Raw genomic sequence first — 27,364 nt, 5'->3', positions numbered from 1 at the left:
TCGTGTAGTTTACTGTCTGGTTTATAAGTGCTGGGGCTGGGCACACAGTTACTGCTCTCTCATGTAGTTTACTGTCTGGTTTATTAGTGTTGGGGTTGTGCACACAGTTACTTACTGCTCTCTCATGTAGTTTACTGTTTGGTTTATAAGTGATGGGGCTGTGCACACAGTTACTGCTCTCTCATGTAGTTTACTGTCTGGTTTATTAGTGTTGGGGTTGTGCACACAGTTACTTACTGCTCTCTCATGTAGTTTACTGTGTGGTTTATAAGTACTGAGGCTGTGCACACAGTTACTTACTGCTCTATCATGTAGTTTACTGTCTGGTTTATAAGTGTTGGGGCTGTGCGCACTGTTACTTACTGCTCTCTCATATAGTTTACTGTCTGGTTTATAAGTGATGGGGCTGTGCACACAGTTACTGCTCTCTCATGTAGTTTGCTGTCTGGTTTATAAGTGCTGGGGCTGTGCACACAGTTACTTACTGCTCTCATGTAGTTTACTGTCTGGTTTATAGGTGCTCTGGCTGTGCACACAGTTACTTACTGCTCTCTCATGTAGTTTACTGTCTGGTTTATAAGTGCTGGGGCTGTGCACGCAGTTACTTACTGCTCTCTCATGTAGTTTACGGTCTGGTTTATAAGTGCTGGGGCTGTGCACAGAGTTACTTACTGCTCTCTTATGTAGTTTACTGTCTGGTTTATACGTGCTGGGGCTGTGCACACAGTTACTTACTACTCTCTCATGTAGTTTACTGTCTGGTTTATAAGTGCTGGGGCTGTGCACACGGTTACTTACTGCTCTCTCATGTAGTTTACTGTCTGGTTTATAAGCGCTGGGGCTGTGCACACAGTTACTTACTTACTGCTCTCTCATGCAGTTTACTGTTTGGTTTATAAGTGCTGGGGCTGTGCGCACAGTTACTTACTGCTCTCTTATGTAGTTTACTGTCTGGTTTATAAGCGCTGGGGCTGTGCACACAGTTATTTACTGCTCTCTCATGTAGTTTACTGTCTTGTTTATAAGCGCTGGGGCTGTGCACACAGTTACTTACTGCTCTCTCATGCAGTTTACTGTTTGGTTTATAAGTGCTGGGGCTGTGCGCACAGTTACTTACTGCTCTCTCATGTAGTTTACTGTCTGGTTTATAAGTGCTGGGGCTGTGCACACAGTTACTGCTCTCTCATGTAGTTTACTGTCTGGTTTATACGTGCTGGGGCTGTGCACGCAGTTACTTACTGCTCTCTCATGTAGTTTACTGTCTGGTTTATAAGTGCTGGGGCTGTGCACACAGTTACTTACTGCACTCTCATGTAGTTTACTGTATGGTTTATAAGTGCTGGGGCTGTGCACACAGTTACTTACTGCTCTCATGTAGTTTACTGTATGGTTTATAAGTGCTGGGGCTGTGCACACAGTTACTTACTGCTCTATCATTTAGTTTACTGTCTGGTTTATACGTGCTGGGGCTGTGCACACAGTTACTTACTACTCTCTCATGTAGTTTACTGTCTGGTTTATAAGTGCTGGGGCTGTGCACACGGTTACTTACTGCTCTCTCATGTAGTTTACTGTCTGGTTTATAAGCGCTGGGGCTGTGCACACAGTTACTTACTGCTCTCTCATGCAGTTTACTGTTTGGTTTATAAGTGCTGGGGCTGTGCGCACAGTTACTTACTGCTCTCTCATGTAGTTTACTGTCTGGTTTATAAGCGCTGGGGCTGTGCACACAGTTACTTACTGCTCTCTCATGTAGTTTACTGTCTGGTTTATAAGCGCTGGGGCTGTGCACACAGTTACTTACTGCTCTCTCATGCAGTTTACTGTTTGGTTTATAAGTGCTGGGGCTGTGCGCACAGTTACTTACTGCTCTCTCATGTAGTTTACTGTCTGGTTTATAAGTGCTGGGGCTGTGCACACAGTTACTGCTCTCTCATGTAGTTTACTGTCTGGTTTATACGTGCTGGGGCTGTGCACACAGTTACTTACTGCACTCTCATGTAGTTTACTGTATGGTTTATAAGTGCTGGGGCTGTGCACACAGTTACTTACTGCTCTCATGTAGTTTACTGTATGGTTTATAAGTGCTGGGGCTGTACACACAGTTACTTACTGCTCTATCATGTAGTTTACTGTCTGGTTTATAAGTGCTGGGGCTGTGCACACAGTTACTTACTACTCTCATGTAGTTTACTGTCTGGTTTATAAGTGCTGGGGCTGTGCACACAGTTACTTACTGCTCTCTCATGTAGTTTACTGTCTGGTTTATAAGTGCTGGGGTTGTGCACACAGTTACTTACTGCTCTCATGTAGTTTACTGTCTGGTTTATAAGTGCTAGGGCTGTGCACACAGTTACTTACTGCTCTCTCATGTAGTTTACTGTCTGGTTTATAAGTGCTGGGGCTGTGCACACAGTTACTTACTGCTCTCATGTAGTTTACTGTCTGGTTTATAAGTGCTGGGGCTGTGCACACAGTTACTTACTGCTCTCATGTAGTTTACTGTCTGGTTTATAAGTGCTGGGGCTGTGCACACAGTTACTTACTGCTCTCTCATGTAGTTTACTGTCTGGTTTATAAGTGCTGGGGCTGTGCACACAGTTACTTACTGCTCTCATGTAGTTTACTGTCTGGTTTATAAGTGCTGGGGCTGTGCACACAGTTACTTACTGCTCTCTCATGTAGTTTACTGTCTGGTTTATAAGTGCTGGGGCTGTGCACACAGTTACTTACTGCTCTCTCATGTAGTTTGCTGTCTGGTTTATAAGTACTGGGGCTGTGCACACAGTTACTGCTCTCTCATGTAGTTTACTGTCTGGTTTATAAGTGCTGGGGCTGTGCACACAGTTACTTACTGCTCTCATGTAGTTTACTGTCTGGTTTATAAGTGCTGGGGCTGTGCACACAGTTACTTACTGCTCTCATGTAGTTTACTGTCTGGTTTATAAGTGCTGAGGCTGTGCACACAGTTACTTACTGCTCTCTCATGTAGTTTACTGTCTGGTTTATAAGTGCTGAGGCTGTGCACACAGTTACTTACTGCTCTCTCATGTAGTTTACTGTCTGGTTTATAAGTGCTGGGGCTGTGCACACAGTTACATACTGCTCTCTCATGTAGTTTACTGTCTGGTTTATAAGTGCTGGGGCTGTACACACATTTACTTACTGCTATCATGTAGTTTACTGTCTGGTTTATAAGTGCTGGGGCTGTGCACACAGTTACTTACTGCTCTCTCATGTAGTTTACTGTCTGGTTTATAAGTGCTGGCGCTGTACACACAGTTACTCACTGCTCTCATGTAGTTTACTGTCTGGTTTATAAGTGCTGGGGCTGTGCACACAGTTACTTACAGTTTACTGTCTGGTTTATAAGTGCTGGGGCTGTGCACATAGTTACTCACTGCTCTCATGTAGTTTACTGTCTGGTTTATAAGTGCTGGGGCTGTGCACACAGTTACTTACTGCTCTCTCATGTAGTTTACTGTCTGGTTTATAAGTGCTGGGGCTGTGCACACAGTTACTTACTGCTCTCTCATGTAGTTTGCTGTCTGGTTTATAAGTACTGGGGCTGTGCACACAGTTACTGCTCTCTCATGTAGTTTACTGTCTGGTTTATAAGTGCTGGGGCTGTGCACACAGTTACTTACTGCTCTCATGTAGTTTACTGTCTGGTTTATAAGTGCTGGGGCTGTGCACACAGTTACTTACTGCTCTCATGTAGTTTACTGTCTGGTTTATAAGTGCTGAGGCTGTGCACACAGTTACTTACTGCTCTCTCATGTAGTTTACTGTCTGGTTTATAAGTGCTGAGGCTGTGCACACAGTTACTTACTGCTCTCTCATGTAGTTTACTGTCTGGTTTATAAGTGCTGGGGCTGTGCACACAGTTACATACTGCTCTCTCATGTAGTTTACTGTCTGGTTTATAAGTGCTGGGGCTGTACACACATTTACGTACTGCTATCATGTAGTTTACTGTCTGGTTTATAAGTGCTGGGGCTGTGCACACAGTTACTTACTGCTCTCTCATGTAGTTTACTGTCTGGTTTATAAGTGCTGGCGCTGTACACACAGTTACTCACTGCTCTCATGTAGTTTACTGTCTGGTTTATAAGTGCTGGGGCTGTGCACACAGTTACTTACAGTTTACTGTCTGGTTTATAAGTGCTGGGGCTGTGCACATAGTTACTCACTGCTCTCATGTAGTTTACTGTCTGGTTTATAAGTGCTGGGGCTGTGCACACAGTTACTTACTGCTCTCTTACTGGTATTAGCGGAGCACAGCAACAAATAAAGGCCTTAAAGGGATATGAAACCAAAAAAAATGTATTATGTGAATCAGACAGAGTATACAGTTAAAAAAACTGCTGGCATATAGTGCTCTGGGCATGTGCACGATCCTAAACTTACGTCCCTGTTTTTCAACAAAAGATACCAAGAGAATGAAGACATTTTAAGAATAATAACAAATTAGAAAGTTGTTTAAAACCGCATGATCTATCTGAATCATAAAAGGAAAAAAATAGGTTTCATGTCCCTTTAAATTAAAAAGTAGACTTATTGAGGGAAAGTATCAGTTTGTGTATTTGGTGCTATTCTCTGTCTGGGAAATACACAAACTTATAAACACTAGATCATGTGATATAAACACTAGATTATGTAATATAAACACTAGATCATGTGACATAAACACTAGATCATGTGACATAAACACTAGATCATTTGATATAAACACTATATCATGTGACAAACACTAGATCATGTGATATAATAACTAGATCATGTGACATAATAACTAGATCATGTGACATAAACACTAGATCATGTGACATAAACTCCAGGGGCCCGATCCGATATGCAGCGTCGCCCGCAAAAGCCGTCGACGCCGAATTTTGCGCGGGTTTGGTATCCTATATACGGCGTAACCTAGAAGTTACGCTCGTATATTTCTGCCTTCGCCCGTAGTTTTTTGGGCCATAGGCAGGTATACCAAACCTGCGCAGTTTGGTATCCAATATACAGCGTAAGGACTTACGTGGCGAAAATGGAGAAATCTTACTTACCACAAAAAGCAGCCGTAGTAAGCCTTACGCTGTCTATTGGAGCCCCGTAACTCCCTAAACTAGCTGCAAAATAAAACCTAACACCTAACGCATGCGCAATGTCTATCTACCTGTCAACCGCGATCTGCTAAATAAAACCTAACACCTAACGCATGCGCAATGTCTATCTACCTGTCAACCGCGATCCCTCGCCGCAATCCCTAATAAAGTATTTAACCCCTAAACCGCCGCTCCCGGACCCCGCCGCCACCTACATTAAAAGTATAACCCCCTAATGTGATCCCCCTACACCGTCGCCAGCTACATTACCTACCCCCTAAAGTGAGCCCCTTACACTGCCGCCATCTACCTTACCTACCCCCTAAAGTGAGCCCCTTACACCGCCGCCATCTACCTTACCTTCCCTCTAAAGTGAGCTCCTACCCCGCCGCCATCTATTTTAAAAATATTAACCCCTAATTTAATCTCCCTACACCGCCGCCACCTATATTAAACACATTAACCCCTAATCTAATCCCCCTACACTGCCGCCAGCTATATTAACCCTAATTATATTAGGGTTAATATAGTTAATATAGTTATTATATTATATATATTAACTATATTAACCCTAATTATATTAGGGTTAATATAGTTAGTATCGTTATTATATTATATATATATTAAGTATAATAACCCTATCTAACTCTAACATCCCTAACTAAATTCTTATTAAAATAAATATAATTAATATTAATATTATTAATTAAAATATTCCTATTTAAATCTAAATACTTACCTATAAAATAAACCATAAGATAGCTACAATGTAATTAATAATTATTTTTACAGGTAACTTGGTATTTATTTTAACTAGGTACAATAGCTATTAAATAGTTAATAACTATTTAATAGCTACGTAGTTAAAATAATTACCAATTTACCTGCAAAATAAATCCTAACCTAAGTTACAAATACACCTACACTATCAATAAATTAAATAAACTACAAATATCTAAACTAAAATACAATTAAATAAACTAAACTAAATTACAAAAAAAACACACTAAATTACAAAAAATAAAAAAAGATTACAAGATTTTTAAGCTAATTACACCTATTCTAAGCCCCCTAATAAAATAATAAAGCCCCCCAAAATAAAAAAATTTCCCTACCCTATTCTAAATTAAAAAAGTTAACAGCTCTTTTACCTTACCAGCCCTTAAAAGGGCCTTTTGCGGGGCATACCCCAAATAAAACAGCTCTTTTGCCTGTAAAAACCCCCACAATACCACCCCCCAACATTACAACCCACCACCCACATACCCCTATTCTAAACCCACCCAAACCCCCCTTAAAAAAACCTAACACTACCCTCCTGAAGATCTCCCTACCTTGTCTTCACCCAGCCGGGCAGAACTCTTCATTCGATCCGGGCGATGTCCAATCAAGTGGCAGAGAAGTCTTCTTCCATCCGGGCGATGTCTTCAATCAAGCGGCAGAGAAGTCTTCTTCCATCCGGGCGATGTCTTCAAGCAAGCGGCAGAGAAGTCTTCTTCCATCCGGCGATGTCTTCAAGCAAGCGGCAGAGAAGTCTTCTTCCATCCGGCGATGTCTTCAAGCAAAGCGGCATCTTCAATCTTCTTTCTTCGCTCCTCCGCCACGGAGCATCCATCCGGCACGACGACTGAATGAGGAATGAGGTACCTTTAAATGACGTCATCCAAGATGGCGTCCGTCGAATTCCGATTGGCTGATAGGATTCTAGCAGCCAATCGGAATTAAGGTAGAAAAATCTGATTGGCTGATTGAATCAGCCAATCAGATTCAAGTTCAATCTGATTGGCTGAACCAATCAGACAATCGGATTGAACTTGAATCTGATTGGCTGATTCAATCAGCCAATCAGATTTTTCTACCTTAATTCCGCTTAATGCCGCTTTGCTTGAAGACATCGCCGGATGGAAGAAGACTTCTCTGCCGCTTGCTTGAAGACATCGCCGGATGGAAGAAGACTTCTCTGCCGCTTGCTTGAAGACCTCGCCCGGATGGAAGAAGACTTCTCTGCCGCTTGATTGAAGATATCGCCCGGATGGAAGAAGACTTCTCTGCCGCTTGATTGGACATCGCCCGGATCGGATGAAGAGTTCTGCCCGGCTGGGTGAAGACAAGGTAGGGAGATCTTCAGGGGGGTAGTGTTAGGTTTTTTTAAGGGGGGTTTGGGTGGGTTTAGAATAGGGGTATGTGGGTGGTGGGTTGTAATGTTGGGGGGTGGTATTGTGTTTTTTTTTTTACAGGCAAAAGAGCTGTTTTCTTTGGGGCATGCCCCGCAAAAGGCCCTTTTAAGGGCTGGTAAGGTAAAAGAGCTGTTAACTTTTTTAATTTAGAATAGGGTAGGGAAATTTTTTTATTTTGGGGGGCTTTATTATTTTATTAGGGGGCTTAGAATATGTGTAATTAGCTTAAAAATCTTGTAATCTTTTTTTATTTTTTTGTAATTTAGTGTTTGTTTTTTTTGTAATTTAGTTTAGTTTATTTAATTGTATTTTAGTTTTGATATTTGTAGTTTATTTAATTTATTGATAGTGTAGGTGCATTTGTAACTTAGGTTAGGATTTATTTTACAGGTAAATTGGTAATTATTTTAACTAGGTAGCTATTAAATAGTTATTAACTATTTAATAGCTATTGTACCTAGTTAAAATAAATACCAAGTTACCTGTAAAATAAATATAAACCCTAAAATAGCTACAATGTAATTATTAATTACATTGTAGCTATCTTATGGTTTATTTTATAGGTAAGTGTTTAGATTTAAATAGGAATATTTTAATTAATAATATTAATATTAATTAGATTTATTTTAATAAGAATTTAGTTAGGGATGTTAGAGTTAGATAGGGTTATTATACTTAATATATATATAATATAATAACGATATTAACTATATTAACCCTAATATAATTAGGGTTAATATAGTTAATATATATAATATAATAACGATATTAACTATATTAACCCTAATATAATTAGGGTTAATATAGTTAATATAGCTGGCGGCGGTGTAGGGGGATTAGATTAGGGGTTAATGTGTTTAATATAGGCGGCGGCGGTGTAGGGGGATTAAATTAGGGGTTAATATTTTTAAAATAGATGGCGGCCGGGTAGGAGCTCACTTTAGGGGGTAGGTAAGGTAGATGGAGGCGGTGTAAGGGGCTCACTTTAGGGGGTAGGTAAGGTAGATGGCGGCGGGGTAGGGGCTCACATTAGGGGGTTATAGATTTAATATAGCTGGCGGCGGGGTCCGGGAGCAGCGGTTTAGGGGTTAAAAACTTTATTAGGTGGCGGCGGGGTCCGGGAGCGGCGGTTTAGGGGTTAATACATTTTTTATTGTTAGGATAGTGAGGGGGGATAGCGGATAGAGGGTTAGACGTGTCGGGCTATGTTTGGGAGGTGTGTTAGACAGTACGGGTGATTTAATAACTTAGTCAGGTTTTGTAGGCGCCGGCAGTTTCTAAAGTGCCGTAAATCACCGGCGACTCCAGAAATTTGTACTTACGCAGATTTCTGGACATCGCTGGTTTGTCAGACTTACGGCACTTTAGCCTCTGACGGCGCCGTATATGGGATAGCTCGAGTTGCGAGCTGAAACTACGGGCGGCGGGGGTTCCCTCGCTTGCGCCACAAACTGCTATCTTTATCGGATCGCGCCCCAAATCATGTGACATAAACACTAGATCATGTGACATAAACTATAGATGATGTGATATAATAACTTGATCATGTGATATAATAACTAGATCATGTGATATAATAACTAGATCATGTGACATAATAACTAGATCATGTGACATAAACACTAGATAATGTGATATAAAAACTGAATCTGCTTTATTTGTGCAGATGAAGATAGCGCTGATATAGTGAAAGTTCAGATAACAGAAGATCTGTGTGTGAGGCGTCAAGTTGGAGCCCCAGATCTGGAAAACAAAGACAGTATCAGCCCAGGTGAGTGTGCACCTGTGTCTGAGGGACATGGGTTACAGGTGAGTGTGAACTAGTTATGTGTCTGAGGGACATGGGTTACAGGTGAGTGTGAACTAGTTATGTGTCTGAGGAACGTGGGTTACAGGTGAGTGTGCACTTGTTATGTGTCTGAGGGACACGGTTACAGGTGAGTGTGAACTAGTTATGTGTCTGAGGGACATGGGTTACAGGTGAGTGTGCACTTGTTATGTGTCTGAGGGATGTGGGTTACAGGTGAGTGTAAACTTGTTATGTGTCTGAGGGACGTGGGTTACAGGTGAGTGTGAGCTAGTTATGTGTCTTAGGGACGTAGGTTACAGGTGAGTGTGAACTTGTTATGTGTCTGAGGGACGTGTGTTACAGGTGAGTGTGAGCTTGTTATATGTCTGTGGGACGTAGGTTACAGGTGAGTGTGAATTTGTTATGTGTCTGAGGGACGTGGGTTACAGATGTGTGTGAACTTGTTATGTTTCTTAGGGACGTAGGTTATAGGTGAGTGTGAACTAGTTATGTGTCTGAGGGACACGGTTACAGGTGAGTGTGAACTAGTTATGTGTCTGAGGGACGTGGGTTACAGGTGTGTGTGAACTTGTTATGTGTCTGAGGGACGTGGGTTACAGGTGTGTGTGAACTTGTTATGTGTCTTAGGGACGTGGGTTACAGGTGAGTGTGAACTTGTTATGTGTCTGATGGACGGGGGTTACAGGTGAGTGTGAACTTGTTATGTGTCTGAGGGACGTGGGTTACAGGTGAGTGTGAACTTGTTATGTGTCTTAGGGACGTAGGTTATAGGTGAGTGTGAACTTGTTATGTGTCTGATGGACGGGGGTTACAGGTGAGTGTGAACTTGTTATGTGTCTGAGGGACGTGGGTTACAGGTGAGTGTGAACTTGTTATGTGTCTTAGGGAAGTTGGTTACAGGTGAGTGTGAACTTGTTATGTGTCTGAGGGACGTAGGTTACAGGTGTGTGTGAACTTGTTATGTGTCTTAGGGACGTAGGTTATAGGTGAGTGTGAACTTGTTATGTGTCTGATGGACGGGGGTTACAGGTGAGTGTGAACTTGTTATGTGTCTGAGGGACGTGGGTTACAGGTGAGTGTGAACTTGTTATGTGTCTTAGGGACGTAGGTTACAGGTGAGTGTGAACTTGTTATGTGTCTGAGGGACGTGGGTTACAGGTGTGTGTGAACTTGTTATGTGTCTTAGGGACGTAGGTTATAGGTGAGTGTGAGCTTGTTATGTGTCTGAGGGACGTGGGTTACAGGTGTGTGTGAACTTGTTATGTGTCTTAGGGACGTAGGTTATAGGTGAGTGTGAACTTGTTATGTGTCTGATGGACGGGGGTTACAGGTGAGTGTGAACTTGTTATGTGTCTGAGGGACGTGGGTTACAGGTGAGTGTGAACTTGTTATGTGTCTGAGGGACGTGGGTTACAGGTGTGTGTGAACTTGTTATGTGTCTTAGGGACGTAGGTTATAGGTGAGTGTGAACTTGTTATGTGTCTGATGGACGGGGGTTACAGGTGAGTGTGAACTTGTTATGTGTCTGAGGGACGTGGGTTACAGGTGAGTGTGAACTTGTTATGTGTCTTAGGGACGTAGGTTACAGGTGAGTGTGAACTTGTTATGTGTCTGAGGGACGTGGGTTACAGGTGTGTGTGAACTTGTTATGTGTCTGAGGGACGTGGGTTACAGGTGAGTGTGGGCAGATGAACACAGGAGTATAGCGCTAATAGCTAAAAGAGAACAAGGCCACTCTAAAACAGTCACCCCAAGACTGTCACGAAGAAAACAAAGTTTAGGAGAAAAAAGAGGGCGCTAAAAGCTAAGTTCTCACCACACTTGGTCAAATAACAGGAAATACAAATACAAAAATTTAACTGAATACCTTTACTAACAGTAAAATACAATTGATTACAACATTACACATTAATGTGTAATGTTGTAATCAATTGTATTTTACTGTTAGTAAAGGTATTCAGTTCAATTTTTGTATTTGTATTTCCTGTTATTTGACCAAGTGTGGTGAGAACTTAGCTTTTAGCGCCCTCTTTTTTCTCCTAAACTTTACAGGTGAGTGTGAACTTGTTATGTGTCTGAGGGACGTGGGTTACAGGTGAGTGTGAACTAGTTATGTGTCTGAGGGACGTGGGTTACAGGTGAGTGTGAACTAGTTATGTGTCTGAGGGACATGGGTTACAGGTGAGTGTGAACTTGTTATGTGTCTGAGGGACATGGGTTACAGGTGAGTGTGAACTTGTTATGTGTCTGAGGGACGTGGGTTACAGGTGAGTGTGAACTTGTTATGTGTCTGAGGGACGTGGGTTACAGGTGAGTGTGAACTTGTTATGTGTCTGAGGGACATGGGTTACAGGTGAGTGTGTACTTGTTATGTGTCTGAGGGACGTGGTTTATAGGTGAGTGTGCACTTGTTATGTGTCTGAGGGACGTGGGTTACAGGTGAGTGTGAACTAGTTATGTGTCTGAAGGACCTGGGTTTCAGGTGAGTGTGAACTTGTTATGTGCTTGAGGGACACGGTTACAGGTGAGTGTGAACTTGTTATGTGTCTGAGGGATGTGGGTTACAGGTGAGTGTGAACTAGTTATGTGTCTGAGGGACGTGGGTTACAGGTGAGTGTGAACTTATGTGTCTGAGGGACGTGGGTTACAGGTGATTGTGAACTAGTTATGTGTCTGAGGGACGTGGGTTACAGGTGAGTGTGAGCTTGTTGTGTGTCTGCGGGACGTGGGTTACAGGTGAGTGTGAACTTGTTATGTGTCTGAGGAACGTGGGTTACAGGTGAGTGTGCACTTGTTATGTGTCTGAGGGACACGGTTACAGGTGAGTGTGAACTAGTTATGTGTCTGAGGGAGGTGGGTTACAGGTGAGTGTAAACTTGTTATGTGTCTGAGGGACGTGGGTTACAGGTGAGTGTGAGCTAGTTATGTTTCTTAGGGACGTAGGTTATAGGTGAGTGTGAACTAGTTATGTGTCTGAGGGACACGGTTACAGGTGAGTGTGAACTAGTTATGTGTCTGAGGGACGTGGGTTACAGGTGTGTGTGAACTTGTTATGTGTCTGAGGGACGTGGGTTACAGGTGTGTGTGAACTTGTTATGTGTCTTAGGGACGTGGGTTACAGGTGAGTGTGAACTTGTTATGTGTCTGATGGACGGGGGTTACAGGTGAGTGTGAACTTGTTATGTGTCTGATGGACGGGGTTTACAGGTGAGTGTGAACTTGTTATGTGTCTGAGGGACGTGGGTTACAGGTGAGTGTGAACTTGTTATGTGTCTGATGGACGGGGGTTACAGGTGAGTGTGAACTTGTTATGTGTCTGAGGGACATGGGTTACAGGTGAGTGTGAACTTGTTATGTGTCTTAGGGACGTAGGTTATAGGTGAGTGTGAACTTGTTATGTGTCTGATGGACGGGGGTTACAGGTGAGTGTGAACTTGTTATGTGTCTGAGGGACGTGGGTTACAGGTGAGTGTGAACTTGTTATGTGTCTTAGGGAAGTTGGTTACAGGTGAGTGTGAACTTGTTATGTGTCTGAGGGACGTAAGTTACAGGTGTGTGTGAACTTGTTATGTGTCTTAGGGACGTAGGTTATAGGTGAGTGTGAACTTGTTATGTGTCTGATGGACAGGGGTTACAGGTGAGTGTGAACTTGTTATGTGTCTGAGGGACGTGGGTTACAGGTGAGTGTGAACTTGTTATGTGTCTTAGGGACGTAGGTTACAGGTGAGTGTGAACTTGTTATGTGTCTGAGGGACGTGGGTTACAGGTGTGTGTGAACTTGTTATGTGTCTTAGGGACGTAGGTTATAGGTGAGTGTGAGCTTGTTATGTGTCTGAGGGACGTGGGTTACAGGTGAGTGGGAACTTGTTATGTGTCTGAGGGACATGGGTTACAGGTGAGTGGGCACTTGTTATGTGTCTGAGGGATGTGGGTTACAGGTGAGTGTAAACTTGTTATGTTTCTGAGGGACGTGGGTTACAGGTGAGTGTGAGCTAGTTATGTGTCTTAGGGACGTAGGTTACAGGTGAGTGTGAACTTGTTATGTGTCTGAGGGACGTGTGTTACAGGTGAGTGTGAGCTTGTTATATGTCTGTGGGACGTAGGTTACAGGTGAGTGTGAATTTGTTATGTGTCTGAGGGACGTGGGTTACAGGTGTGTGTGAACTTGTTATGTTTCTTAGGGACGTAGGTTATAGGTGAGTGTGAACTAGTTATGTGTCTGAGGGACGTGGGTTACAGGTGTGTGTGAACTTGTTATGTGTCTTAGGGACGTAGGTTATAGGTGAGTGTGAACTTGTTATGTGTCTGATGGACGGGGGTTACAGGTGAGTGTGAACTTGTTATGTGTCTGAGGGACGTGGGTTACAGGTGAGTGTGAACTTGTTATGTGTCTTAGGGACGTAGGTTACAGGTGAGTGTGAACTTGTTATGTGTCTGAGGGACGTGGGTTACAGGTGTGTGTGAACTTGTTATGTGTCTTAGGGACGTAGGTTATAGGTGAGTGTGAGCTTGTTATGTGTCTGAGGGACGTGGGTTACAGGTGAGTGTGCACTTGTTATGTGTCTTAGGGACGTAGGTTATAGGTGAGTGTGAGCTTGTTATGTGTCTGAGGGACGTGGGTTACAGGTGAGTGTGAACTTGTTATGTGTCTGAGGGACGTGGGTTACAGGTGAGTGTGAACTTGTTATGTGTCTGTGGGACGTGTGTTACAGGTGATTGTGAACTAGTTATGTGTCTGAGAGACGTGGGTTACAGGTGAGTGTGAACTAGTTATGTGACTGAGGGACGTGTGTTACAGGTGAGTGTGAACTAGTTATGTGTCTGAGGGACGTGGGTTACAGGTGAGTGTGAACTAGTTATGTGTCTGAGGGACGTGGGTTCCAGGTGAGTGTGAACTAGTTATGTGTCTGAGGGACATGGGTTACAGGTGAGTGTGAACTTGTTATGTGTCTGAGGGACATGGGTTACAGGTGAGTGTGAACTTGTTATGTGTCTGAGGGACGTGGGTTACAGGTGAGTGTGAACTTGTTATGTGTCTGAGGGACGTGGGTTACAGGTGAGTGTGAACTTGTTATGTGTCTGAGGGACGTGGGTTACAGGTGAGTGTGAACTTGTTATGTGTCTGAGGGACGTGGGTTACAGGTGAGTGTGAACTTGTTATGTGTCTGAAGGACATGGGTTACAGGTGAGTGTGCACTTGTTATGTGTCTGAGGGACGTGGTTTACAGGTGAGTGTGCACTTGTTATGTGTCTGAGGGACGTGGGTTACAGGTGAGTGTGAACTAGTTATGTGTCTGAAGGACCTGGGTTTCAGGTGAGTGTGAACTTGTTATGTACTTGAGGGACACGGTTACAGGTGAGTGTGAACTTGTTATGTGTCTGAGGGATGTGGGTTACAGGTGAGTGTGAACTAGTTATGTGTCTGAGGGACGTGGGTTACAGATGAGTGTGAACTTATGTGTCTGAGGGACGTGGGTTACAGGTGATTGTGAACTAGTTATGTGTCTGAGGGACGTGTGTTACAGGTGAGTGTGAGCTTGTTATGTGTCTGAGGGACGTGGGTTACAGGTGAGTGTGAACTTGTTATGTGTCTGAGGAACGTGGGTTACAGGTGAGTGTGCACTTGTTATGTGTCTGAGGGACACGGTTACAGGTGAGTGTGAACTAGTTATGTGTCTGAGGGAGGTGGGTTACAGGTGAGTGTAAACTTGTTATGTGTCTGAGGAACGTGGGTTACAGGTGAGTGTTAGCTAGTTATGTTTCTTAGGGACGTAGGTTATAGGTGAGTGTGAACTAGTTATGTGTCTGAGAGACACGGTTACAGGTGAGTGTGAACTAGTTATGTGTCTGAGGGACGTGGGTTACAGGTGTGTGTGAACTTGTTATGTGTCTGAGGGACGTGGGTTACAGGTGTGTGTGAACTTGTTATGTGTCTTAGGGACGTGGGTTACAGGTGAGTGTGAACTTGTTATGTGTCTGATGGACGGGGGTTACAGGTGAGTGTGAACTTGTTATGTGTCTGATGGACGGGGGTTACAGGTGAGTGTGAACTTGTTATGTGTCTGAGGGACGTGGGTTACAGGTGAGTGTGAACTTGTTATGTGTCTGATGGACGGGGGTTACAGGTGAGTGTGAACTTGTTATGTGTCTGAGGGACGTGGGTTACAGGTGAGTGTGAACTTGTTATGTGTCTTAGGGACGTGGGTTACAGGTGAGTGTGAACTTGTTATGTGTCTGATGGATGGGGGTTACAGGTGAGTGTGAACTTGTTATGTGTCTGAGGGACGTGGGTTACAGGTGGGTGTGAACTTGTTATGTGTCTTAGGGACGTAGGTTACAGGTGAGTGTGAACTTGTTATGTGTCTGAGGGACGTGGGTTACAGGTGTGTGTGAAATTGTTATGTGTCTTAGGGACGTAGGTTATAGGTGAGTGTGAGCTTGTTATGTGTCTGATGGACGGGGGTTACAGGTGAGTGTGAACTTGTTATGTGTCTTAGGGACGTAGGTTACAGGTGAGTGTGAACTTGTTATGTGTCTGAGGGACGTGGTTACAGGTGTGTGTGAACTTGTTATGTGTCTTAGGGACGTAGGTTATAGGTGAGTGTGAGCTTGTTATGTGTCTGAGGGACGTGGGTTACAGGTGAGTGGGAACTTGTTATGTGTCTGAGGGACGTGGGTTACAGGTGAGTGTGAACTTGTTATGTGTCTGAGGGACGTGGGTTACAGGTGAGTGTGAACTTGTTATGTGTCTGTGGGACGTGTGTTACAGGTGAGTGTGCACTTGTTATGTGTCTGAGGGACGTGGGTTACAGGTGAGTGTGAGCTAGTTATGTGTCTTAGGGACGTAGGTTACAGGTGAGTGTGAACTTGTTATGTGTCTGAGGGACGTGGGTTACAGGTGTGTGTGAACTTGTTATGTGTCTGAGGGACGTGGGTTACAGGTGAGTGTGAACTTGTTATGTGTCTGAGGGACGTGGTTTACAGGTGAGTGTGAACTTGTTATGTGTCTGAGGGACGTGGGTTACAGGTGAGTGTGAACTTGTTATGTGTCTGAGGGACGTGGGTTACAGGTGAGTGTGCACTTGTTATGTGTCTGAGGGACATGGGTTACAGGTGAGTGTGCACTTGTTATGTGTCTGAGGGACGTGGTTTACAGGTGAGTGTGCACTTGTTATGTGTCTGAGGGACGTGGGTTACAGGTGAGTGTGAACTAGTTATGTGTCTGAAGGACCTGGGTTTCAGGTGAGTGTCAACTTGTTATGTGCTTGAGGGACACGGTTACAGGTGAGTGTGAACTTGTTATGTGTCTGAGGGACGTGGGTTACAGGTGAGTGTGAACTAGTTATGTGTCTGAGGGATGTGGGTTACAGGTGAGTGTGAACTAGTTATGTGTCTGAGGGACGTGGGTTACAGGTGAGTGTGAACTTATGTGTCTGAGGGACGTGGGTTACAGGTGATTGTGAACTAGTTATGTGTCTGAGGGACGTGTGTTACAGGTGAGTGTGAGCTTGTTATGTGTCTGAGGGACGTGGGTTACAGGTGGGTGTGAACTTGTTATGTGTCTGAGGAACGTGGGTTACAGGTGAGTGTGCACTTGTTATGTGTCTGAGGGACACGGTTACAGGTGAGTGTGAACTAGTTATGTGTCTGAGGGACTTGGTTTACAGGTGAGTGTGCACTTGTTATGTGTCTGAGGGACGTGGGTTACAGGTGAGTGTGAACTAGTTATGTGTCTGAAGGACCTGGGTTTCAGGTGAGTGTCAACTTGTTATGTGCTCGAGGGACACGGTTACAGGTGAGTGTCAACTTGTTATGTGTCTGAGGGACGTGGGTTACAGGTGAGTGTGAGCTAGTTATGTGTCTTAGGGACGTAGGTTACAGGTGAGTGTGAACTTGTTATGTGTCTGAGGGACGTGTGTTACAGGTGAGTGTGAGCTTGTTATATGTCTGTGGGACGTAGGTTACAGGTGAGTGTGAATTTGTTATGTGTCTGAGGGACGTGGGTTATAGGTGAGTGTGAACTAGTTATGTGTCTGAGGGACACGGTTACAGGTGAGTGTGAACTTGTTATGTGTCTGAAGGACGTGGGTTACAGTTGAGTGTGACCTTGTTATGTGTCTGAGGGACATGGGTTACAGGTGAGTGTGAACTTGTTATGTGTCTGAGGTACATGGGTTACAGGTGAGTGTGCACTTCTTATGTGTCTGAGGTACATGGGTTACAGGTGTGTGTGAACTTGTTTTGTGTCTTAGGGACGTAGGTTATAGGTGAGTGTGAACTTGTTATGTATCTGATGGACGTGGGTTACAGGTGAGTGTGAACTTGTTATGTGTCTGAGGGACGTGGGTTACAGGTGTGTGTGAACTTGTTATGTGTCTTAGGGACGTAGGTTATAGGTGAGTGTGAGCTTGTTATGTGTCTGAGGGACGTGGGTTACAGGTGAGTGTGAACTTGTTATGTGTCTGAGGGACGTGGGTTACAGGTGAGTGTGAACTTGTTATGTGTCTGAGGGACGTGGGTTACAGGTGAGTGTGAACTTGTTATGTGTCTGAGGGACGTGGGTTACAGGTGAGTGTGAACTTGTTATGTGTCTGAGGGACATGGGTTACAGGTGAGTGTGAACTTGTTATGTGTCTGAGGTACATGGGTTACAGGTGAGTGTGCACTTGTTATGTGTCTGAGGGACGTGGGTTACAGGTGAGTGTGAACTAGTTATGTGTCTGAGAGACGTGGGTTACAGGTGAGTGTGCACTTGTTATGTGTCTGAGGGACGTGGGTTATAGGTGAGTGTGAACTTGTTATGTGTCTGAGGGACGTGGGTTATAGGTGAGTGTGAACTTGTTATGTGTCTGAGGTACATTGGTTACAAGTGAGTGTGCACTTGTTATGTGTCTGAGGGACGTGGGTTACAGGTGAGTGTGAACTAGTTATGTGTCTGAGGGACGTGGGCTACAGGTGAGTGTGAACTTGTTATGTGTCTGAGGGACGTGGGTTATAGGTGAGTGTGAACTTGTTATGTGTCTGAGGGACGTAGGTTACAGGTGTGTGTGAACTTGTTATGTGTCTTAGGGACGTAAGTTATAGGTGAGTGTGAACTTGTTATGTGTCTGATGTACGGGGGTTACAGGTGAGTGTGAACTTATGTGTCTGAGGGACGTGGGTTACAGGTGAGTGTGAACTTGTTATGTGTCTTAGGGACGTAGGTTATAGGTGAGTGTGAACTTGTTATGTGTCTGAGGGAAGTGGGTTACAGGTGTGTGTGAACTTGTTATGTGTCTTAGGGACGTAGGTTATAGGTGAGTGTGAGCTTGTTATGTGTCTGAGGGACGTGGGTTATAGGTGAGTGTGAACTAGTTATGTGTCTGAGGGACGTGGGTTACAGGTGAGTGTGAACTAGTTATGTGTCTGAGGGACGTGGGTTACAGGTGAGTGTGAACTAGTTATGTGTCTGAGGGACGTGGGTTACAGGTGAGTGTGAACTTGTTATGTGTCTGAGGGACATGGGTTACAGGTGAGTGTGAACTTGTTATGTGTCTGAGGTACATGGGTTACAGGTGAGTGTGCACTTGTTATGTGTCTGAGGGACGTGGGTTACAGGTGAGTGTGAACTAGTTATGTGTCTGAGAGACGTGGGTTACAGGTGAGTGTGCACTTGTTATGTGTCTGAGGGACGTGGGTTATAGGTGAGTGTGAACTTGTTATGTGTCTGAGGGACGTGGGTTATAGGTGAGTGTGAACTTGTTATGTGTCTGAGGTACATTGGTTACAAGTGAGTGTGCACTTGTTATGTGTCTGAGGGACGTGGGTTACAGGTGAGTGTGAACTAGTTATGTGTCTGAGGGACGTGGGCTACAGGTGAGTGTGAACTTGTTATGTGTCTGAGGGACGTGGGTTATAGGTGAGTGTGAACTTGTTATGTGTCTGAGGGACGTAGGTTACAGGTGTGTGTGAACTTGTTATGTGTCTTAGGGACGTAAGTTATAGGTGAGTGTGAACTTGTTATGTGTCTGATGTACGGGGGTTACAGGTGAGTGTGAACTTATGTGTCTGAGGGACGTGGGTTACAGGTGAGTGTGAACTTGTTATGTGTCTGAAGGACGTGGGTTACAGTTGAGTGTGACCTTGTTATGTGTCTGAGGGACATGGGTTACAGGTGAGTGTGAACTTGTTATGTGTCTGAGGTACATGGGTTACAGGTGAGTGTGCACTTCTTATGTGTCTGAGGTACATGGGTTACAGGTGTGTGTGAACTTGTTTTGTGTCTTAGGGACGTAGGTTATAGGTGAGTGTGAACTTGTTATGTATCTGATGGACGTGGGTTACAGGTGAGTGTGAACTTGTTATGTGTCTGAGGGACGTGGGTTACAGGTGAGTGTGAACTAGTTATGTGTCTGAGGGACGTGGGTTACAGGTGTGTGTGACCTTGTTATGTGTCTGAAGGACGTGGGTTACAGTTGAGTGTGACCTTGTTATGTGTCTGAGGTACATGGGTTACAGGTGAGTGTGCACTTCTTATGTGTCTGAGGTACATGGGTTACAGGTGTGTGTGAACTTGTTTTGTGTCTTAGGGACGTAGGTTATAGGTGAGTGTGAACTTGTTATGTATCTGATGGACGTGGGTTACAGGTGAGTGTGAACTTGTTATGTGTCTGAGGGACGTGGGTTACAGGTGTGTGTGAACTTGTTATGTGTCTTAGGGACGTAGGTTATAGGTGAGTGTGAGCTTGTTATGTGTCTGAGGGACGTGGGTTACAGGTGAGTGTGAACTTGTTATGTGTCTGAGGGACGTGGGTTACAGGTGAGTGTGAACTTGTTATGTGTCTGAGGGACGTGGGTTACAGGTGAGTGTGAACTTGTTATGTGTCTGAGGGACGTGGGTTACAGGTGAGTGTGAACTTGTTATGTGTCTGAGGGACATGGGTTACAGGTGAGTGTGAACTTGTTATGTGTCTGAGGTACATGGGTTACAGGTGAGTGTGCACTTGTTATGTGTCTGAGGGACGTGGGTTACAGGTGAGTGTGAACTAGTTATGTGTCTGAGAGACGTGGGTTACAGGTGAGTGTGCACTTGTTATGTGTCTGAGGGACGTGGGTTATAGGTGAGTGTGAACTTGTTATGTGTCTGAGGGACGTGGGTTATAGGTGAGTGTGAACTTGTTATGTGTCTGAGGTACATTGGTTACAAGTGAGTGTGCACTTGTTATGTGTCTGAGGGACGTGGGTTACAGGTGAGTGTGAACTAGTTATGTGTCTGAGGGACGTGGGCTACAGGTGAGTGTGAACTTGTTATGTGTCTGAGGGACGTGGGTTATAGGTGAGTGTGAACTTGTTATGTGTCTGAGGGACGTAGGTTACAGGTGTGTGTGAACTTGTTATGTGTCTTAGGGACGTAAGTTATAGGTGAGTGTGAACTTGTTATGTGTCTGATGTACGGGGGTTACAGGTGAGTGTGAACTTATGTGTCTGAGGGACGTGGGTTACAGGTGAGTGTGAACTTGTTATGTGTCTTAGGGACGTAGGTTATAGGTGAGTGTGAACTTGTTATGTGTCTGAGGGAAGTGGGTTACAGGTGTGTGTGAACTTGTTATGTGTCTTAGGGACGTAGGTTGTAGGTGAGTGTGAGCTTGTTATGTGTCTGAGGGACGTGGGTTATAGGTGAGTGTGAACTAGTTATGTGTCTGAGGGACGTGGGTTATAGGTGAGTGTGAACTTGTTATGTGTCTGATGTACGGGGGTTACAGGTGAGTGTGAACTTATGTGTCTGAGGGACGTGGGTTACAGGTGAGTGTGAACTTGTTATGTGTCTTAGGGACGTAGGTTATAGGTGAGTGTGAACTTGTTATGTGTCTGAGGGAAGTGGGTTACAGGTGTGTGTGAACTTGTTATGTGTCTTAGGGACGTAGGTTATAGGTGAGTGTGAGCTTGTTATGTGTCTGAGGGACGTGGGTTATAGGTGAGTGTGAACTAGTTATGTGTCTGAGGGACGTGGGTTACAGGTGAGTGTGAACTAGTTATGTGTCTGAGGGACGTGGGTTACAGGTGAGTGTGAACTAGTTATGTGTCTGAGGGACGTGGGTTACAGGTGAGTGTGAACTAGTTATGTGTCTGAGGGACGTGGGTTACAGGTGAGTGTGAACTTGTTATGTGTCTGAGGGACGTGGGTTACAGGTGAGTGTAAACTTGTTATGTGTCTGAGGGACGTGGGTTACAGGTGAGTGTGAACTTGTTATGTGTCTGAGGGACGTGGGTTACAGGTGAGTGTGAACTTGTTATGTGTCTGAGGGATGTGGGTTACAGGTGAGTGTGAACTTGTTATGTGTCTGAGGGACATGGGTTACAGGTGAGTGTGCACTTGTTATTTGTCTGAGGGACGTGGGTTACAGTTGAGTGTGAACTTGTTATGTATCTGAGGGACTTGGTTTACAGGTGAGTGTGCACTTGTTATGTGTCTGAGGGACGTGGGTTACAGGTGAATGTGAACTAGTTATGTGTCTGAAGGACCTGTGTTTCAGGTGAGTGTGAACTTATGTGCTTGAGGGACACGGTTACAGGTGAGTGTGAACTTGTTATGTGTCTGAGGGACGTGGGTTACAGGTGAGTGTGAACTAGTTATGTGTCTGAGGGACGTGTGTTACAGGTGAGTGTGAGCTTATGTGTCTGAGGGACGTGGGTTACAGGTGAGTGTGAACTTGTTATGTGTCTGAGGGACGTGGGTTACAGGTGAGTGTGAACTTATGTGTCTGAGGGACGTGGGTTACAGGTGAGTGTGAACTTGTTATGTGTCTGAGGGACGTGGGTTACAGGTGAGTGTGAACTTGTTATGTGTCTGAGGGACGTGGGTTACAGGTGAGTGTGAACTTGTTATGTGTCTGAGGGACGTGTGTTACAGGTGAGTGTGAACTTGTTATGTGTTTGAGGGACACGGTTACAGGTGAGTGTTCATGTGTGTTGTATCTGAGATATTTGGTTTACTGGTGAGTTTGCATGTATCTTGTGTGTGAGATATATGGAATACCGGTGAGTGTTCACATATGTTGTGTCTGAGGACTGCAGGTTACAGGTGAGTGCGCACTTGTATTGTGTCTGAGGATCGGAGGTTATAGGTGAGTGTGTAACATATGTTGTGTCTGAGGACTGCAGGTTACAGGTGAGTGTGCACTTGTGTCTGTGGCACGTGTTACAAGTGAGTGTGCTTGTATATTGTGTCTCATTCTTGAGTTGCAGGTACTGTAAATGTAAATAGTAAGTTTGATACAAAATCATTTTCTTGTATGGCCATAGATATTTCTGGGTAACCACTTAATTTTATTTTTATATAATGAGAAAGCTACGGATACATCCCACAAGCGCTACACTTACACATATGTGTGTATTCTCACTGTACAGGCCATATGGATGTGACACCTTCAGATGGCTCAGCGGTTGAGCACGGAGAAGAACCGGATGTGTTTGATCAGTTGAAGACTGAGGAGGATGAAGTTCCTATAAATACGTCTACAGGTGATTAGCACTTGTGACGACCATGGTTTACCAACCCTGCGCCAGTCACTTGTTTGGCACAGAAAGGGTTAACCGACCCTTTCACTGTCACTTATCTGTCACAGACTAGACACTCCAGGCAAGCCTGTGACTTAATTCAGTGGGTGCAATGGTTAACAACACTCTCTAGTCTGTACTAGACTTAGAAAAAAATGCCCAAAACTCCCCTTTACTGCCACTCAAACTAAATAAGCTGCCACCACTTACGATTTTATGGCAAATCCTAAGGAAACCCAGAGTACAATTTAGCAAAACAATCTAAAATCACAGTCTTAATACTACCAGTCTCTTTCAGTAACATGGTTAAAATATTAGACAAAGGCAGAAACTTAATAATTTAATATTTATTATGCAAAAAATTAGCACAATGCATTATTAATAAATGATAAGTTCAGAGTATTCCAGCACCAAGGTAAGCCCTAATTAAAGGTTGCAGATATGCAGGTGTGCAGGCTGCCCAAGACCAGCACCTCAGTCTCCAGTAACTACAGGTTCCAAAAAGGAGGATAGCAGCACCACCAATATTGTAGTAAAAAGTATTTATTTAAGCCAACATAGCAAAACGACAACGTTTCGGATTGACATCCTTAGTCATGTCTATTTTACAATCAATTAAAATCAGCCTTATAAAGGCTCAAAGCCACACCCACATACCTACTCCTGGGTTAACCCCTTCTTTTCATCATTGAATTTTAGCATAATAACAGCTCCAACTAGTGGATACACAGTGTTATGTCTTGTCATAATATAACAGCTTTTCAAAGGCACATATACTAACACAATAGTAGCTCCACCTGGTGGATGCACAACATTATCACTTGTCAATTGCATATATTAAAATAGTATTTCAAAGGCACACATTCCAATCAATTTCTCTATTCATCCCACCTGGGGTCATGGTCCCTAATTCATGTATCCAGTACAACTCTCTACACTGTAGGATTTTAACACTGTCACCGCCCCTTCTTGGGATTTTTACTTGTTCCAAAATTTGAAACCTAAGTTGGTTTATTTGATGGCCTGCTGTAATGAAATGGTTTGAGACTGGTGCCTCCAGGTCCCCTGTTCTTATATTACTTATATGCTGGTTTATTCGCTCACGGACCTTGCGGGTGGTCTCGCCAACATACCCCAACCGACATGGGCACTTAATCAGGTAGACCGCAAAATTCATATTACATGTATAGTGACCTTTTAGCTTCTAATTTTTACCTGTACGGTGATGAGTTCAAATAGGGCCTTTAATGATGCCATTACAATTCTGACACCCTAAGCATCCCAATTTTTTTTCTCCAATAAAACTCGAACTTAGGACCTTTTTAGGGCCAACATCCGCTTTGACCAATGTGTCCTTTAAATTTCTGCCTCTCCTAAAGGCAGACATAGGGGGATTTTTAAACTCACTCACATCAGGATTTGAAACCTTCAATATGTGCCTGTGTTTGCGCATTATTTTTTTTATTTGATTACTCCAGGGAGAGTACTCATTCACAAAGATCATCCTAGGTGTTTTAACAACTTTAGGTTTTTCTTTCAACAGAGTAGCCCTATGAGTTTCTAATGTAATTACCATTTCTCTTTTAATCAAATCCACAGGATATCCTCTCTGTATGAAACGTTCACCCATCTCAGAAAGCCTTTCCTCAATCAAATTTTCATCCGAGACAATCCGTCTCACTCGCATAAATTGGCTTTTGGGTAAAATTTTCACAAGAGCAGGAGGATGTGCACTTGCAAAGTGCAACAAATTGTTGCAATCTGTTTCTTTTTTGCACAAATCCACAGCCAACACATTACCTTCCTTGTATACCGTAGTATCAAGGAAGTCTATCCTCTCTTCACTTACATTTAACTTAAACTTTATATGTTGTGTGGCACTGTTAAGATCCTTTACAAAATCCTCCAGAGTTCCAATGTCGCCCAACCATACGCCAAATATATTGTCTATATAGCGCCACCAGGTGGCGCCATATAGAGGAAACAATGGATGATCATATATGAAATATTCTTCAAACGTATTCATAAAAAACCCCTTGCAAAAGGAATTGGAAAGAAAAAAGGGGGAGAGTTGGAGAATAGCACCACTGGGAGAGAGATGTCCAATATGTGGAAAATTATTTACTTGTAATATAAATAATACTAATGGATTAGGTGCTGTACACTAAAGGAGCAATAGACAAAGAAGGCCAAGCCTACACAAGATGTGTATCTGTGAAAGCACTCTGCATCGCAATCAAAGCCAATTAATTATCAAATAAGACTAGAGTGGGTACCGTAGTGGGGAAAGTGTCTATGTCCCCACTACTATAGTAAATATATTAGCAGAAAAACAAGCAAAATCCCCACAAAGGGAGAACGGATGGAAAAAATAATTAAAAATTCAAATTTTATTAGTACATTTTAAAATGGGAAAACTATTAAAAACAGTTAGTGAGAACAAACCAACCTATAATAAATAGTTGGGTCCAAATGGGTAGAGATAACATTTTGTTCAAGGGTTATCAGGCTATAATATTATTACGAGTTGTTAAATATAGGTTAAATTACACAGATGGTTTGTACGGTTAAGGTCAGTTAGAGAACTACACCTCTCAATATCTGTGAATTAATTATATCTGACTGGTCAATGTCAAGAAATAAATTATACAAGACAAGTCTACCATATATATAGTCCTCAGCCACTTGGTAGTAAGGTTAAATTGAAATGTTGTCATTAAATTCAGTGCTAGTTAGAGCAATACACTGTAGCCAAAATGCTCATATTAGGAGATCAAATTGATCATTATATTTGTTTCCCAAGTTTATTGTGTGATCTTAACTTAGTCACTATATAGTTAAATATAGCTAGTAAATTACTAGTAATAGGAGCTAAGACATGTGTATCAGATTGATCAAAATAAATTGATATATGTGCTAATACCTCATGTTATATGTCTCATTCAGCAACAATGTAAATCAAACAACACATTGCCCTAAATTTCTCATTTTTCAAAAAATATTGAAACCTTTGTAGGTCAATAATACATATGTGTTTGACAGTATTACTGAGAAAGGAAGGGCGTTTTTTTCCGTAATGATGTGAATGCTGAAATAGGCCTTATGTATGGCACAAATTTACACAAAAGTATTAACAGTTGTACTATTATTCCAAACCGTCTAATACAGTGTCATAGTTTTTAGGACACTGCCCAAATATAGCACGAAGTTGTATCACAATATAGTAATATAATGAAACCCTGTAAACGTTAAGGCTACAGTCTAATAGTTATTAATGCACTGTTTTAGTATTGCATGTATTCCAGTGAAAAATATATATTAAAGCTATAATATAGCTCAGCTTAATAGAACTGCAGTGTCCTTGTTGTTGAGACACAGTTATTAAAATTATGCAGTATCACATGTAGCTTATTAGGACTACAGTGGCCTGATTGTTGAGACACAGTTATTAAATTATACAGTCTTATATATGGGTAAAGAGTAACTTAAACTGCCAAAACCAGATATCTGTTAGACTATATGGTCTGCTGAAATTTACTCTAAATGAACATATGAGTCGCCGAACGTGTGCGGCATATACACAGACCTATGCACCAGTTAACTATTGCACATTCTATAATTCCCAATATCAGAGCTGCAGTATAACTGCTATGTTACTGCTCCGATATTGGTATAGAAATAGGTAACTAAGTTCTACCCATTTAAATTAGAACCCTGGTAAATAGGTTTAAATAACATTAGGTTGAAGTAAACACTAATTTAAAAATGAGGATCCCAAATCCTCCAACTTCCTAACATGTTTCGCACATAACCGTGCTTTATCAAAGGCCTTTGACTATATAATTTAATAACTGTGTCTCAACAATCAGGACACTGTAGTCCTAATAAGCTACATGTGATACTGCATAATTTTAATAACTGTGTCTCAACAACAAGGACACTGCAGTTCTATTAAGCTGAGCTATATTATAGCTTTAATATATATTTTTCACTGGAATACATGCAATACTAAAACAGTGCATTAATAACTATTAGACTGTAGCCTTAACGTTTACAGGGTTTCATTATATTACTATATTGTGATACAACTTTGTGCTATATTTGGGCAGTGTCCTAAAAACTATGACACTGTATTAGACGGTTTGGAATAATAGTACAACTGTTAATACTTTTGTGTAAATTTGTGCCATACATAAGGCCTATTTCAGCATTCACATCATTACGGAAAAAAACGCCCTTCCTTTCTCAGTAATACTGTCAAACACATATGTATTATTGACCTACAAAGGTTTCAATATTTTTTGAAAAATGAGAAATTTAGGGCAATGTGTTGTTTGATTTACATTGTTGCTGAATGAGACATATAACATGAGGTATTAGCACATATATCAATTTATTTTGATCAATCTGATACACATGTCTTAGCTCCTATTACTAGTAATTTACTAGCTATATTTAACTATATAGTGACTAAGTTAAGATCACACAATAAACTTGGGAAACAAATATAATGATCAATTTGATCTCCTAATATGAGCATTTTGGCTACAGTGTATTGCTCTAACTAGCACTGAATTTAATGACAACATTTCAATTTAACCCTACTACCAAGTGGCTGAGGACTATATATATGGTAGACTTGTCTTGTATAATTTATTTCCTGACATTGACCAGTCAGATAATTAATTCACAGATATTGAGAGGTGTAGTTCTCTAACTGACCTTAACCGTACAAACCA

At 42.7% G+C, this 27,364-nt stretch overlaps 1 protein-coding gene across 2 annotated transcripts in view; it reads left to right on the top strand.

Annotated features, from left to right (window-relative positions):
• Positions 1 to 27,364, top strand: part of LOC128666690 (gastrula zinc finger protein XlCGF26.1-like) — a 142,193-nt gene that overhangs the window by 54,090 nt on the left and 60,739 nt on the right. For both annotated transcript variants that reach the window (XM_053721424.1, XM_053721425.1), the window contains 2 exons: positions 8,946 to 9,050; positions 22,476 to 22,589. In XM_053721424.1, the coding sequence (XP_053577399.1) occupies positions 8,946 to 9,050; positions 22,476 to 22,589 (219 nt within the window). The remainder of the gene's footprint in view (positions 1 to 8,945; positions 9,051 to 22,475; positions 22,590 to 27,364) is intronic.

The sequence above is a fragment of the Bombina bombina genome, chromosome 7 (genome assembly GCF_027579735.1).
Source record: "Bombina bombina isolate aBomBom1 chromosome 7, aBomBom1.pri, whole genome shotgun sequence".
NCBI classification, from domain to species: Eukaryota; Metazoa; Chordata; class Amphibia; order Anura; family Bombinatoridae; genus Bombina; species Bombina bombina.
This window is presented reverse-complemented; position numbering and strand designations above follow the sequence as displayed.